The following is a 16,417-nucleotide window of genomic DNA, read 5'->3' as shown; positions in this document are numbered from 1 at the left end:
TCTCAGGTACTTGAAGGGCACCATTAGCTATGGTCTGTGGTATGAAAAGAGAAATGGTGAAGAACTATCTGGCTGGTCTGATAGTGATTATGCAGGTGACTTAGATGACAGGAAAAGCACATCAGGTTATGTGTTTATGATTGGCTCCAAAGTAGTTTCATGGTCCTCTAAGAAACAGCCTATTGTAACACTATCCACCACTGAGGCAGAATTCATAGCAGCAGCCAATTGTGCTTGTCAAGCCATTTGGTTGTCTAGGGTTCTAGCTCATATCTGTGCAGGCAAGGAAGAATGCATTACTATATACTGTGATAATAGCTCTTCAATTAAGCTTTCAAGAAATCCAGTGATGCATGGAAGAAGCAAGCACATTGATGTCAGATTTCATTTTCTTAGGGATCTAACCAAAGAGGGAAAGATTCAAATGCTGCATTGTTCATCCTTTGAGCAAGTTGCTGATATTATGACTAAGGCCTTGAGTCTTGATAACTTTTGTAGGATCAGAGATATGCTAGGCTTGTGTAAGATTGAAGATGTAATTGTAAACTGAATCTTTGTATAGTATGCAGTTTAGGAGAGGCATTGTTAGAGTATGAGCTGCAGGCATGCTCATTGGCAAGCCAAGCCCGCGTGTGAGCCAACTGCGGCTGCTAGGCCTGCGCGCGCGTGGTTACTTAAGGCCCAAGTTAGTTGGCTTAGTTAGTTAGTTTGTTGTTAATTGATTGTAACCGTTTTGCAAGTGCTATATAAGGCCTTGCCTATGTCAATGAGAACTTAGTGATTGCATTTACCTTAACATCTACATATTGTTAATCAATTTTTTAACATATATCTCTCATTAATCCATTTCACTATTTCATTAATAAAAAAAGGGCCATGCATGTAGGGAGAAAAAGCATACGTGGAAGTATTGGTCAGTATATACTACATTTTTATTTGGCTTAAATGCAGTTTTACCCTCATATTTTGAAAAATGCGGAATTTTATCTCCCCTATTTTAAAATGCGGAAACCCTACTAAATTTGGAGTTACAGAGAGAGATTAATTACCGTTTTAGTGAAGGTTTGTCCAATTACTAATTCTGCAGAAATCTACTTGTGATCTTCAAATTCAACATCGTCTACCGAACGATCGTAACTCCAAATTCGACGAAATTGAAATGCCAACAAGGTTAATTTCGTTAGCTTTCCATACATGTAAATAGTATTAAAAAATGAGCTACAGGGTGAGAGGCATGACGAAAATACCAGTAGTAGTTTCATACGATAATTAATTTGAACGGACATTCACTAAAACGGTAATTAATATCTCTCTGTAACTCCAAATTTAGTGGAGTTTGATTCTGTGAAAAACTAACTCGATTGCGGTCGTTTCGGTACTAGTTTGGTGAATTATTGATCCAAATTGAGTTCTGTGCGAAGTTTTGAACTTGAGGCTCATAAACAGATTTTGTGCAAAATTTTGGTGAGGGGCAAAATCCAACAAATTATAAAATAAGGGGGTAAAATTTCGCATTTTAAAATAGGAGGCAAAATTCCGCATTTTTCAAAACAGGAAAGTAAAACTGCATTTAAGCCTTTTTATTTTTATTTCAAACATGCGTGGTACTAGTATGCTATAATCTTACATTATCTTCTTGATTAAGTTGGTATGTTACATTATCAATGCCGCTCTCATATTATCTTCTTTTTTTTTTGTGATAAACGCTCTCATATTATCTTATCATGTAATTAGAGAAACTTCTAGGTAATTAACTTTGAATTTTCCTTCAAAAAAAAACTTTGAATTTAATTTACATTGTAAAATTATTTTCACATGCATTCAATTGTTAATTTATTATATCTCACTATTTATATATTTGTGTAAGCATTTTATGAAATAATATGATAATATGTGCATGTTTAAATAATAAATTTTGATTGAAAATGTCTGGAAAAAAAATGACACTGAATTTGGTGCATACGAATGAAACTCATTAACTTAACCCCTTAACACTACTTGGCTCATCTCCCACATTTAACAGTTGGATATATGATAGAACATAAACATTTGTCCGTGAGCATAGCTCAGATGATTGGGACATCGCATATAATATGCAGGGATCAGAATTCGAACCCCGATACTCCCACTTATTCACCTTAAAAAATAAAGTTCTATTATCAATAAGTTTTTTTCTTGCCAAACCAAATAGCATTTATCTCAACGTTACATATCACCAAACAGAAAACAAGTCATTTGTACTGTAATGACTATGAGTCATTGATTTTTTGTTATCATGTCCATTATTTTGGATGCCAATAGAGAAACATGGAGCTTAAAGATTCAACCAATAAAGAGAGTGACAATGCAAGAACCATTCATCAATAGACTTCTGATCATGAATCCATGCTTTATGAAGCCTTCATATCATCCAAGCCAAATCGAGCCTGTGCCAAAAAAACAAGCTTTTAAGTTCCAAGATCCTTTAAGAAATCAATATATATGTTGGATTATTTTGATTTCACGCAGTAAATGCACGACACATTCATTGATCTCGGCAGTACGATTTCAAATAAATGGTGAACATTATTTAACGATGATTTAGCGAAGATGTCATGAGCTGACCAATCTCAAATCAACAGCCGAGATCGATTAATGGGCGTAAATATGTAGTTTTCTAAATGCAGAGAATCCAGGTCCAAAGAGTTCAATGTCCTTTTTCAGGCCATTTAGATTAACGTCAGCAATCATCATCAATAAGCTAAAAGAACTATCGAAGACATTTTACCAGAAACTTGTGATTCTCTTCAAGGTAAGGAGAAAATGTAGTACAAAATTTCTCTATGTCAGCATTAACATCACCACCTCCTTGTATCACCTCCATGAATTTCTTCCTATCAGGAGCAAGCTTCATCGCAACCTGCAGGTAGAGTATTTATCAAGTTACAAAAACATGTTACCAAAAACTACACGAAGACTCTTAAAAAAATAGAAAATAAATCCATTACAGTGAAGCTTGAACTAGCAAGCCAGCCGTGCCACTTCTTTAGAGTCTTGTTATAGGAATCTGTACAGGCTTGTGACATTGCCCAATCTGGATGCTCAATTAAGTTTCGGAACAGTGCCAACAAGAAATCCATTGCTCTGAAGATTTCACCGGTCAGAAATAAATGTATCATAAATTAAATTACATAAACAAATTATATAAAGGAAACAAGTAAGCATTTGCTGAGGACTCTGACCACAAGATAAAAATTAGTAAACTACGAATTACGCTGAAGCTAGTAATATATCAAAGAAAAATAAAAAGCTTTATAATTGAAGCTACTGAAAGGATCCATTGTTGAGCTTAAAGGGAATAAATATAAATCTTCCTTAACACCTAGAAAAGTGGCTCAATCATAAAAATAAGAAGTAAATTCATTCTTTTGATCGATAAGAAGAACAAACCACACTTGGATTATGCTGATACACAACAAAAGTTACTGGAGAATGTCATGCTAGATATACGATGATAAAAATCCATACATAGTAAACATTCTTGCATGTATGTATGCACACATTACTGTTCCTTGTAGAGTCTCTATTCATTATGTCAAGTATCATGTTGCATTTCGGGCCCAAATTTTGAAAAGCATGTGTCTTGACATGACTTCGAATATCAGATTTCTTGCTAAAATAATTCTTTTGGAATCTTATACGTATCTTGATAACCTTCTCTTTTTTTCCAGATCTTTATTTTAACTGTTCATTTACTCATGCAGAAACAGAAAAAACTCTGCTTGGAACATTACAATGTCAAGAAAGAGTTTTCTATAATAACAGATTTGAGAATGCCATACCAGTAAGAATTATTAGTTAAGCAGTAATTGGTTGTCATTCATTACCTTGTAAGCCAGAGAAGTCCATTGGTACAACTGGATGATGACTTAGCAGTTTTAGTTTCAACTTCTATTTGTACCAAACTATAGAGGCAGTTGAACTTGGCTGGATTAGATGAATATTTAGCTTCCAATCTCTGCAATGAAAGTGAACATAGTATAGAGTAAGAATGCATAGCATCTGAATTATTGACTCCAATATTATTTAAGTTTGGTACATACAACTTGCCAAAAGTTGTATAAACTTAAAAGCATAATCATACATATGTACAAGCCAGTTACACGTGACTTTGAAAAATGAATCTACACTCAGTTTACATTTCAAGATACGGTAAAACCTTGAATTTGAAAAATGAATCTAGAGTCTAGACCATGGCATGTCAATGTCACCTTAAGAAAAAAATATATTTTATCGATAGCAAGCAATCATAAGATAACAAATACCATAAAGAAAAACACAAGATAATAACAAGTGACAAAACATACCGATATATTACCACCTATGTCAGACTTAACAAGCGCCATAGCAGCTCCAAACTTATCTGCCATTAGAAAAACACTAGTTCAGTCAATAATGGTACAAGTACTCATATATTATGGTACATTTGAGACATGGAACAAGCATCAAATTGTAGCAAAATGATGTGCAATCTATCATGTTTTACATGGCTAAGTTAAACAGTTTAGATTATAATGAATGACTTTTATCGATTAAAAGATAAGTGTGTGTGTGTGTGTGTGTGTGTGTGTGTTTTGATAGAGAAGGGTTCATGATCCTCCTGTTTTCTACTCGTGTTCCTCTTAATGAAATATTTCCTTAAAAAAAAACATTTAGATACTTAAATATCTAAGAGACAGGTCAAAAACCGTCTACAAAATGATCACATATTCCTAAGGGATAAGAAGGACACACATCACAAATGCAATGATATTGCACATACAACTCCGTAATATAATTAAAGAACCAACTTTAAACAATAAAACATGCCATACAATCATCCGAGGAACCTGACATTAAAAATGCTAGTATGAGTTGAAGTTAGGAAGGGTGAGGTAAAGGGGCGGGCTCAATAAAAGATACAATGGTCTTTTAAGCTGCAAATAGTAGCCTATGCTCTCATGACCATCATGGAAAATTTGACTTATATGCATCTTATCTTGATCGAAGAGAGTAATCCAAATCAAACACACTAAAAAGTGTCGAATAAACAAGTTTTTCTTTCACTATCCCTGTCTTGCAACAATAACAAAGTAAAGGACCTAGAGCATGTACCTATAACAGGAAGTATATGCTTGCACACATCCAAGAAAGGCTGTGACAGAATTTCTCCCTGTTCAGACTTCACATGCTTAATTCCTTCCAATGCAGGAGCAAAAACAGTCCCTTCCATTTTTTCTTTGCTGCACATGAACATGGCCATAATTCAATCAATATGCAAGAAAAAAATTACCAGACCAAATCTACATAAAGTGATCCCCTATCTTACCGTACACACACACACATACATAACGTGAATAGCATGAGAAGAAAAACACAGAACTTTCTTCAATGGCAAAAATTATCAAAGGTAAATAGCATAGGAATTGGGAAGTATACAAAACTCACACAATTAAAAGGATAGATAGAAATGGAGCAATTTTAACTTAAATTGTCCCTGCAATGCATCCAAATCTTACGATTAAGGCAATGAAATGAGTGAGTAGTCTCCATTTTCCTAATGCTTATCTTAAATTGTCCTAACAACCATTGTTGTCAAATAACGGCTATACCACTATATAATTTGAACAAATCATTATTGTTCTGCGTATAAGCTATTTATTTATTTTTTTCAGTAAACCAAGGTATCCTCTGCGCGCAACTTGACAGGCTAATCCCTCAAGGTAACTGAGATCCATTCAAGTGATTGATCTCTCCTAACAAACATTTTTTCATACGCACAGACTAGAGATCGAACCTTGGACCAAGTAGATAACGGACCCAAGTATCTACCAGTTGTGGCGCACATGTTGTCTGTGCCGTCTGTGTGCGTCTGTGCGCATATGCTACTTAGTATAAAGTGTTATCAACTAGCATGTATAGCAGTGATACTAGTAGAGCATCGTAGGGCAGCAGAATTTGAAAACAAAAACACTATTTTTCGAGATCAATCACCCTACTAACAATGCATCAAAATCATAAAATCATCACAAATTATTTTCCTTACATAATTGAACTAGCCATCATCACCAAATACAAATAAAAAACAGTAAATCAGTAATACCCACTAAGACTATTTGGATTAAGGTAGACAGTTCAGTCACCATATCAAAGAACCCATATGAACAATAATGAGAATAAAATAAAAATCAAAACTTTACTGAAAGAAAAAAAAAAAGGAATATCAATAATAGGGGCAAAGAATCAACAAAATAACAACTGAATTGAGTTGAGGTGCATATGGCAATCAAGTAATTCTACAAAATCTGGGAACTTTTGATTGATCCATTAAACAAATAGAATTGAAAAAGGCTTACATGTAAAAGAAAGTTGAAGAATGAAGAACCGCCCGCGATGATCTGAGACTGTGATAACGCAAAACAAGTTTATAAGCAAAAAATGTATTTTTAATTAATTAATATTAAAAAAATGTTTTTATTATTTTTTTGCGTGTGTTATGGGTTGAGTTCAAAGTATTATTCACGTTTTCAGATCCGTTCATTTCATATCGTGCAAAAGTGATGATTCCCACTCCGAAGTGGGCCATTTATTTTACCTATTTTTTTCTACTCACAAACCTTAATTTAATTTTGTTTTTAACAAAACAATTTCAAAATAGACAAAAAAAAAAAGACAAAATTACACTACAGGTCCTTTATCTTATTTTTTTGTAACAGTTTGGTCCTTTATCTTTTTTTTGTAACAATTTGGTCCTTTATCTTTTTTTTGTAACACTTTGGTCTTTATCTTATTTATTTATAAAAAATAAAGGACCAACGTGTTACAAATAACAAAAGATAAAGGACCAAACTATTACAAAAAAGGGGACTAAAGTGTTACAAATAAAAAACATAAAGGACTAAAGTGTTACAAATAAAAGATAAAGGACCAAAGTGTTATAAAAAAAAGATAAAGGACCAAAATGTTACAAAAAAATAAGATAAAGGACCTGTAGTGTAATTTTGCCAAAAAAAAATTAAAATAAGAGTGAATTACAATTCTCTTCCATGAAATATTCTTGTATTGCAAAAAGATTCTCTCAACTCTAGATTTTAATGCAGAAATAAAACTGATATTTACACCTTTCGCTTAAGAATTTGTTGTCATCGGTTCCTATTAAATGGAAAAGGATTGTCTTCCGTGTGTTTTTCACCGGAGAGGGAGCAGTCATCATCCTTACCCTTAAAACTCCATATCTAATATTTTTTCATTTTTCATTTTTCAATCTGAGGGCTACAAATTCACTGCACGATTATGTCAAGGAGAGAATCCACTCCCCTATTAAATAGATGGAAAAAATTAGGTTTAGGGTTAGCGAAATGTTACAAACTTGGAATATAAGAGATAAAAGATACAACATTTCAACCACTAGTGCATGTGCTTCACTAGTGTCTGTGCTTCTCTCAATCTGATAGTTTACTCCAACACTAAGACTAGTTACAATGGTGGGTTTTAAACCCCAAAATAGGAGTTGATTGCATGCATTGGTGGGTATTAATGCTATGGTTGAATGAGTTGGAGGGGAAAGAGGATGAAAAAATTCAACTCGGTTGAATGGAGAGAAAAGGTGAGAAAGTGGGAGAGTGGAAAAGTGGAAAGGTGAGGGAGTGGAATGGACACATGGCGCAAGCTGAGAGGCCACCTCCAGCAAGTGTGGTTCACTTACTCAAGAGGGAGGTGGTTCTTGTTTTTTCGTTTTATTTTTTAAAATGTATATATATGTGTAATATTTTGATTGGTTGCGTATATTTTTATTTATTCTAATACTTTTTGGGCAATTATTTCATAGCATATTTTTTTCAATTTTTTTTTAATATCAAAATTCATAATTTTTAAAACTCTATAAATAGAGGTATGGTTTGATATACTTTTAACATAAAAAAAAAAAAACTCATTTTTACACTTCTTTCTCTTTTTATTATTTCGTGTGTAACAATTTTTACTATAATCGAGTTGTTTTTGCGTATCTTAATTGAGTTAATAATAATAATAATAAAAAATTATTGTCATATTTAGTTGATAAATTAAGGAAGAATAATAATTTTAAATATTATATAAAAATAAAAATATTCATTATCTTAAAATAAAATATAAATAATTATTATTATTATACGAAATTAAATAATATAAATAAAGAATAAAGAATGTGGGGTATATGAAAGTGAGTTGGAAGAGAGAGTATTTGGTTTTATTTGGTTTAAACAAAACCATTGTAGGAGTAAAAGTTGAATAATAGTTTAATTGTTACGTGGAAGAAAGAGAAAATGATGTGGAGTATTGGGAAGTGAAAAAGTTGGGGTTTAAACTTTCAACCATTGTTGATAGTCTAACATCAATCTTAAATAAAAAATCTTGATCAATCAATTGTCTAGTTTATCTGAAAAAAATATTTTAAGAATATAATTGTTATCAATAACATTGAGACATGTTTTATTGTTCAAAAGGAATCATGAACTGCGAATAATAACATAAAATTTAGTTCATTATAAATATTTTGACAATTGTTGTACACCGTTGTTGTTTGCCTCAACAACACTTTAAAATGATTTATTGAGCAATGAAGACACATCTCGATCAAATATGGCAAGCATTACACTATCAGAATCATCACATACACGACATTTAATTTTGAACCTATACAAAACATGTACATCGATTAGTAAACAAATGTTGATTTTTTACGTGTTGCATGTTAAGAAAATATAAGGAAATAAATTTATACCTAGGTGTGACATGAAAAACATGACGGCTACACCTTACACAAAAATACATATTTGAATCACGGTACATTTTTTGGTTGCATGAGCATGAAGTATACCACCAATCATCGTCTATTTTTTCCAAAACAAATAAAAGAGTTGTTATGTCTATGCAATAACATAAATATTATTCCTTCAAAAAAAAAAAAACATAAATATTATGTTATATTACATGATATTTAATATAAAAATCATCTTAAATTTGTGTATGACATTATATGAAAAATGTAATAAACCTAATTAACCCTTGTAAGCTCTTGAATGGTGATCTTTGGAGCAAGATTCAAAAAATCTTCAAATTTGTTGTTGTGTGATGAATCAAGCAACATTCATGATTTTTTTTTAATACTTGAGTAATCAAATCATGGATATGAGTCATTGTTTTCATGCAATAATTAGATAAACAATCTAATAAAACACAAATCAAGGTATAAGAGAATTAATTCATTTAGAAACATTTAAGTTATTAAGCACAAACTAATGTAGTTTTGTAACACGTACAATACGTGTATTCGTGTCTTTGGTGGAGTGATAACATATTGTTTTTTCTAATGTGTCATATAAACCTTACCAATTACATGTAATGTTTTTGGATCAGATAATTTTTGTCCCACGACTAATTAAAACAACACCACAACACATTAAACACCCTCGTATTAATCCTTATAAAGACGAAGCAGAAAGAAAAGACAAACACATAACTCACTAACCAAAACATGATGAAAATTCCACTAGGTATAATTTAGTGGTGAGAAATTTGGCTACTATGCATGAGTTTCTATGTTCAAACCTCATTTGCTTCATTAATAATCCTAAAATAAAATCCAAAGAGGGAAGTGTAAGTAGTAAATTACAAAAACAAACATGAAATAATTTGTTTTGGGCCTTTAAATAACCATTTAAAACCCAAACCCGAACATAGGCCCATACCAATTTACACCTCTTTATAAAATTACCAGAAAACAAAAACCCTAATTTGTGTTAGACGACTCAACCAAACTTCATCACTGTGTGTGCCTCTCTGCAACCCTAAAAATGGTGAATCCTCTCTTTCTCTTTACTCTCTATTCATCTCTATTTCTATTCATTCTTCTCTTCCACTAACATCTCTCTATCTTCTTTGTTCAGCCGTTCAAGAGGTTCGTTGAGATCGGGAGAGTTGCACTTGTCAACTACGGCGAAGACTATGGAAAGCTCGTTGTCATCGTTGATGTCATCGACCAAACTAGGGTAACCCATCTTCAAAATTTTCATCTTTTTTCATATCTAATCATGCCCATTTCAATAATTTCTTAAAATAATTTGTGCTATTTTTGGTTTATATAGGCTCTTGTTGATGCACCTGACATGGAGAGAGGTCCAATTAATTTCAAGAGGCTTTCTCTAACTGATATCAAGATTGATATCAAAAGAGTCCCTAAGAAGAAGGATCTCATTAAGGCCATGGAAGAAGCTGGTTTGTTTTTTTTATTAATTTTTGGTGTTTTTTGCTTCTTTTTTTTATAGTTACTTTTAGCTTTTATTTGTTGAAATTGTGTTGATTAATGTTAATTTATTGTTACATTTGATAGATGTGAAGAACAAGTGGGAGAATTCCTCATGGGGAAGGAAATTGATTGTTAGGAAGAGGAGGGCAGCACTTACTGATTTTGATAGGTTCAAGATTATGTTGGCAAAGGTTAAGGTATGTTTGTAGGTTATTTCTTTGTTGCAATTTGTGAAACAATTTGATGCTGTTGAATTATATTTTGTCATAGTGCGACATGGTTGTGTTGGTTCTGATGATATTTTTCTTTTTGAAATTGTGCAGAGGGCTGCTGTTGTTAGGCAAGAACTTGCTCAGCTGAGGAGGACTGCAGCTTAGGCATTACTCTACTTCCTGATACAATTTTCAGTTTTGTTATTGATTTTGGTCTATTTAGTACAATTTGGATGTTTGAGGTTTTTGTATCACTAAGACAGTTGTTTAAATGTTTGATCTTCAGATATTTATTGTGTCACAAGGTTTGGTTTATGTTACTTTCTATTTTCATATTATCGTTTTAATGTTTGCTTTTTAGATAATATATAATGAAGCAAGCCAGAGCTTGAAATTTTATTGAATGACCTATTTGTTTAAGTTGTCAGGCATGTGTAACAAATATAATTTTGAATTCATGACCTATTTGCTTATTGTAGTTATAGGACATGTTTTGTTGCATAATGTGATAAGCTATTATAAGCATAAGCTTAGCCAAAAGAGTATGACAGTATATGCATAATAATCTGGCAAAGCCAATTAAATTTTCCATGAACTCTGCCAAGTCCTACTCTCCCAAGTTGATTTGTTGAAAAAAAATTCTCTGCTCACCTCTGCTTCCACTTATATTGTTATTGTTGACAACGATTCAATTATTAGGGTTATGATCTAAGTCCATAAAATAATCTTTGTTAGTTTGTCTTGCATGCATTCCCCCCTTTCAAATCAATGTTTAGTATTAAAGCTAACATTTTATAGAGGATGAACAAACACATACATCCTTCTACTGCAATATTTACACTCCCAAAGATGCCATGTTCTAAATATGAATCTTTATTATCAGCCTGTAGCAAGATAAGTGTATATAATGGTGTATATAGGCAAACTCACTCATTTAGTTGTAAAATTGCAAATGTGCACAGTTGTTGACATTCTGGCTACTCCATTTGCCTTGAGGCTTAATGCTTCTGATTTGTTCACATTTTATGTTCGACAATCATATGACTATGGTTGAGATGGCAGATATTCATAATTTCTATATGTCGTGCGGATGAAATTATGAATCCATATTTGGTCCTTTTAAGTTCCAGCTTGTGTTTAGCTTCCTTTATGGTGAGGTTGTAGAAATGTTGATAGCAACTTTGTCAAAAAGGCATTAACCATGTGGTGTAATTTCTGATAACAATGTTCGTCATTCTTACTCTATGTTACCAGTAAATTTCAAACACACTTGCCAAAAACTCTATCACTCTCCATCTTAGCAGCAACAAAAGGCCAATCGAGTTTCTATAACACATATCTTGATTGTATGCTGTTGAAATATAACATTGTTTTGCATTTCAATTGTTACTTTGAGATCATTCGGTTCAATTTACTCACTACTAGTAAAATTAACTATAATCTATTGTGAGATGTTTTCTCTCCCAACCCCCCTCAATTCTTTTCTACCCCCAAAAATCCAAGTTTGTCCCTTGCGGTTTGAAACATTTTTGCCAAAAAACTTCGGTTCGTATTCACCGAAGCCAAATATTAGACCATTTCGCTAACTGCAAACCGAACATTAGCGTTTTTGGTACACAAAAAACGAACGTCAGCTTGTTCGGTATCTGCGAACCGAAATGTCCTAGATTTCGGTACGTTGGTCGCTGGAATTAGGTCATTTTCGGTAGAATTTTACCGAAATAATTGTTTCGGTACCTGCGAACCGAAATGTCCCAGATTTCGTTAAGTGGTTACCGAAATTTATCAGCATGTCAGCTTATTTCGGTTCGTATAAACCGCAGTACCCCCAGGGGCAAAAACGGAAATTCAGGGGTAGAAAAGAATTGAGGGGGGTTGGGAGAGAAAACATCCTATTGTGATCGTCAATTTTAAATTGGACGATTAAGACCAATAACTATGTGACACAGTTGTTGGGGTGAGTGGACATAGTTGGATCAGTTTAGTCGATTTATGGTCTTCTGAAAGCTCTTTGTGAGTTGGGTTTCCTTTGATCTTCTATGTGATATTGAATGCAAGTTGGTACTTTGTAGCTGACAGGACAAATTGGATTGTGTTAACAAGTGCTCTAAAGACACTATAGTTAAACGAGAATGGATCCTCTCATGTTGAAAAAAATTTGAGGAAATAATGTTGGAATCTATGCCATTAAATATTAAATATAGAATAATATTTAAATTTTAAAGAAATGATGTAAAGTTGATCAATAGTTTTTTTGAAGCAAAAGTTGATCAATAGTTGAAAAGTGAAAATTGAGAAAAATTGAGAGAAGAAAAATTGAGAGGATCTATTTTCGTTAAACATGCGAGATATACAAAATTTGCATTGAAAATGATAATTTAAACTTTAAAAAGGTTGACTATCTCTATTTACATGATATGATATAATATTCCTTATTTTAAATATATCTTAGTTCTATTTAGCGGAATTTCAGAGTATGACCGTAGCATTTATCTTGCTAGCTCATAAACTTGTCAAGGAAGCTCTTTCCATAGCTGGTCAATATTGCTTAATTTTATCATAATCCTCTTCTATTTCCAAAGTGAAAAAAAAAATAATAAAATTAAAGGACAAAGTTGGTATCAATCACAACAAAAAATGTCGGTGTTTTTGTTTCCTATCCAAATCATATGTTAGACATTTGATTAGCCAAAAATAAAAACTCTCTACAATCATTGAATCATATGTTTTACATATTCAAAATTTTAAATATATTTGCATAGAAAAAAAATGAAATAGTACAAATTGTCTCACATCAAACTGCCCGTGGATATGTGATAATAAAGAAAACCACGCTTACACAAGTGAAGATTCAATACATAATATGCTCCCTTCAAAATCACTATCACGATAAGGTACATAAGTAGAGTGTATGAAGTTCGAACTTTAGATATATAATGTAATGTCCTTATTAACCGAGCTTAACTCATGTGGATGACACCGTATTAATGTAATGGAAACCAACTCATGTTCAACACTTTGAAGCACCTTCATGAAGTAACCAAAAGACCATGATTATTTTTTTGCCATTTGTCATTTCTCCACCATATTTTTTTTCTCTCCTTTGCCGTTCACAATTATTTATTCTTCCTATGCTCTCATTTTCAACTTTTTTGTATTGTTTGTTTTTAGGTTCAATATAAATCAAAGGTATAAATCTTTGTAGATTATCGAGAATAGATAGTGTATAGTTGACACTAATTAAAAAAAGTTATAAGAAGCAAGTTCATATTAAAAATATTCAAATAAAATAAGAAGAAACAACAAGATGACCAAGTCATGTTCCCCCAATAGTTGATACTTGATATTTGACACTAAATTACAAACTTAAGAATAACCCATAAAATCCTTCAAAGAAAAGAATAACCCATCAAAGGGGAAAGAAAGAACATAAAAATACTTTCAACTAAGAAAATTTGACTATACTATTACTAATTATATTCAAAATCATCTTAACTCAAATTTGAAGTTTATGAGCTATGGAAAGGGTATCTTTGAATCTAACTTTTTCTTTTGGATTCTGCATGTGCCCATTAATACTACTTTGTGGTCAGTGCCAAGGATCAAATAAATAAGGCCAATCCATTTTTTACTCAACACCTATATATATTCAATACTATATATCACCAAAAACCAAATGCATTAAGGTCCCTCTAATTATTTAGGATAATTGATTTGTTAATATAAGATTTTCTTTCTCCATTCAAGTTCTGTTCAAACAATAGTGAACAACATGAGAATCAGACATCTTCATATCAAGCTCAAGGTAAGCCAATGCTCTCTCCCAATTATTTCCGTATGACATTTAGCTACTACTTATTTTTTAGCTTATTTCCTGTTTGGATTAACTTATTTTACTTGAGCATTTACTAGCACAAGCACTTGTACGACTAATTGAGAGATCTTATGAAAACAACTTATGACATGTTCATATACTGTTTTCAGCTTAATTCCATAAACTCTCTAGGACAACTTATGAAAAATTGCTTATAACTAATATGAAAATAATTTGACTTTATTTTATCTTTTGTAATAAAAACAGCTTATACATAAGTACTTAATTAAGCAATGCTTAACTAACTACTGATTTGGACAGGCATTTAGGTTGAAAAGGTTTCTGCTAAGATTTCTAAGCAGAAAAAGAAGGCTGATGCCAGCAAAAAAGCCTTCATGGATGACACCAGTAACACATGGTTATCAAGTGGTGGAACATCATATGATAAAAAATGGTTCTGATTACTCAGATATTGATTCAATTGTGGTACAAAGGGAGCAAATGGATCAAACTGAATTGTGGTATTTTGGAATATTTGATCCATTAGTTGGAGACAAGGTTACCAAGTACATGCAATCTCATTTCTTTACAAAGAAGCTTCAAGAGGTACTTTGAGTATAAATGATTTTTATTAGCTCATGATCAATAAGCTAGAATAGTATTGCCTTAAAAAAGGGTTTTTCAAACTTTATCATTAAAGATTCATGAAAAATGCTTAATTTTTGTATTGCTTCCTAAAAGTTGCGGATGACGTATAAACTACTAGATTGCCTTTAAAAGTTCCTAGGTTATATATTACGTATTGTCAAAGAAAGGTCAAATTGAAATGGTTTATTCATAATTTTTCCTCTTTCTGCCTATAAATCTGGTATTCTAATGAATTCATTACATGTAATTAGGCTCAAATATGGAGAAAAAGCAAAGAAATAATGAAGAGAGCTTATCTTGGTGTTAGGTCAAAGATGAAAGAAGAACAAAGATATGAAGACACATGTAGAATGAGTTCAGCATCTGTTATGGTAATCAATGGAGAAAAACTTGTAATAGCTAATATAGGAAATTACAGAGTTGTTGTGTGTAGAGATGGAATGGCTCATCAGAAAACTGATACATATCAACAATCAGTCAAACGACATTGGTCTCGCAGAATATTTTCAGGTATCAATGATAAACAGTATGTAAATTACGTATGAGAGGATTCATTCTTTTGTCGGAACTTAAGAATCAAATACATTTTGTTAAAGTAATACTTATTATTCATTATCTATTGAAAAATTACTATTATAGTATTTTTTTTTACTGTTTCTTTTATTAATCAATAAATGGACTCATTTTATTCATTTATTTCATACTAGCATATGAATCAGGAAATGAAGTGGCTACAACTACAAGACATTCTAGCAGCTCAGAACCTGTCATCAGGAGTGAAAGTATTGATTCTGATACTGAATTTTTGATATTAGCAAGTAATGGTATATGGGAGGTAAGCATAGTGAGATTTTTAACTTAAATATTACTACCTCCAATCTTTAATATAAGAGAAAATTTACTTTCTAAATACATTGAGTAACTAATGGGTCTGACCCTCAATGTATCTAAAAAGTGAGTTTTCTCTTGTATTAAGGACCAGAGCGAATAAACAAGAAACAATTATTAAATGTGAGATTTATAACTTAAACTAAGGGTAGTCCTTAATATTTGTAGGTTATGAAGAATCAAGAAGCTGTGAATCTAATAAGTCATATAGAAGATCCACAAGAAGCAGCTGAATGTTTGGCAAATGAAGCTCTAAATAGGATGAGCAAAAGCAACATTTCATGCTTAATCATTCGCTTTGATTGAAGCCTTAACATATTCTGCCATAATAGCCACAGGGATGTACCCCTTATAGAGTGAAGACTTTGTATGCTTAATTGATCCTTACATAGTTGACCCTTTATTACATTATCACTATTGATCATAATCATGCTATTTGTTGATATTTTATGGTTCAAATAATTATACATTCAACTGACTTCAACACTTTTAGAACAGAAAAAAAAAAGAAAAAGGTGTAGTGAATATTTTAAAATATTAAGCATATTTCAA

At 32.0% G+C, this 16,417-nt stretch overlaps 3 protein-coding genes across 3 annotated transcripts; 2 read left to right on the top strand and 1 right to left on the bottom strand.

Moving 5' to 3' along the window:
• Positions 1 to 2,132: 2,132 nt before the first annotated feature.
• LOC123902393 (glycolipid transfer protein 1-like) lies at positions 2,133 to 6,577 on the bottom strand. Its single transcript, XM_045952105.1, has 7 exons — positions 6,375 to 6,577; positions 5,134 to 5,261; positions 4,347 to 4,402; positions 3,867 to 3,997; positions 2,988 to 3,123; positions 2,768 to 2,899; positions 2,133 to 2,426 (listed from the first exon to the last, which is right to left on the bottom strand). Exons 2-7 carry the CDS (start codon positions 5,249 to 5,251, stop codon positions 2,391 to 2,393), a joined length of 609 nt encoding a protein of 202 aa, XP_045808061.1. The 5' UTR covers positions 5,252 to 5,261; positions 6,375 to 6,577; the 3' UTR covers positions 2,133 to 2,390.
• A 3,188-nt stretch (positions 6,578 to 9,765) lies between these two features.
• LOC123902392 (probable 60S ribosomal protein L14) lies at positions 9,766 to 10,830 on the top strand. The gene is made up of 5 exons (XM_045952103.1): positions 9,766 to 9,854; positions 9,945 to 10,046; positions 10,143 to 10,272; positions 10,388 to 10,500; positions 10,627 to 10,830. Exons 1-5 carry the CDS (start codon positions 9,852 to 9,854, stop codon positions 10,678 to 10,680), a joined length of 402 nt encoding a protein of 133 aa, XP_045808059.1. The 5' UTR covers positions 9,766 to 9,851; the 3' UTR covers positions 10,681 to 10,830.
• Positions 10,831 to 13,914: 3,084 nt separating this feature from the next.
• Positions 13,915 to 16,382, top strand: LOC123902391 (putative protein phosphatase 2C-like protein 44). Its single transcript, XM_045952102.1, has 5 exons — positions 13,915 to 14,320; positions 14,651 to 14,935; positions 15,229 to 15,487; positions 15,685 to 15,812; positions 16,034 to 16,382. Exons 1-5 carry the CDS (start codon positions 14,288 to 14,290, stop codon positions 16,169 to 16,171), a joined length of 843 nt encoding a protein of 280 aa, XP_045808058.1. The 5' UTR covers positions 13,915 to 14,287; the 3' UTR covers positions 16,172 to 16,382.
• The last annotated feature ends 35 nt before the right edge of the window (positions 16,383 to 16,417 follow it).

Source organism: Trifolium pratense, linkage group LG1, assembly GCF_020283565.1.
Source record: "Trifolium pratense cultivar HEN17-A07 linkage group LG1, ARS_RC_1.1, whole genome shotgun sequence".
NCBI classification, from domain to species: Eukaryota; Viridiplantae; Streptophyta; class Magnoliopsida; order Fabales; family Fabaceae; genus Trifolium; species Trifolium pratense.
The sequence above is the reverse complement of the archived record's forward strand: the minus strand, read 5'-3'. Positions and strand labels throughout refer to the sequence as shown.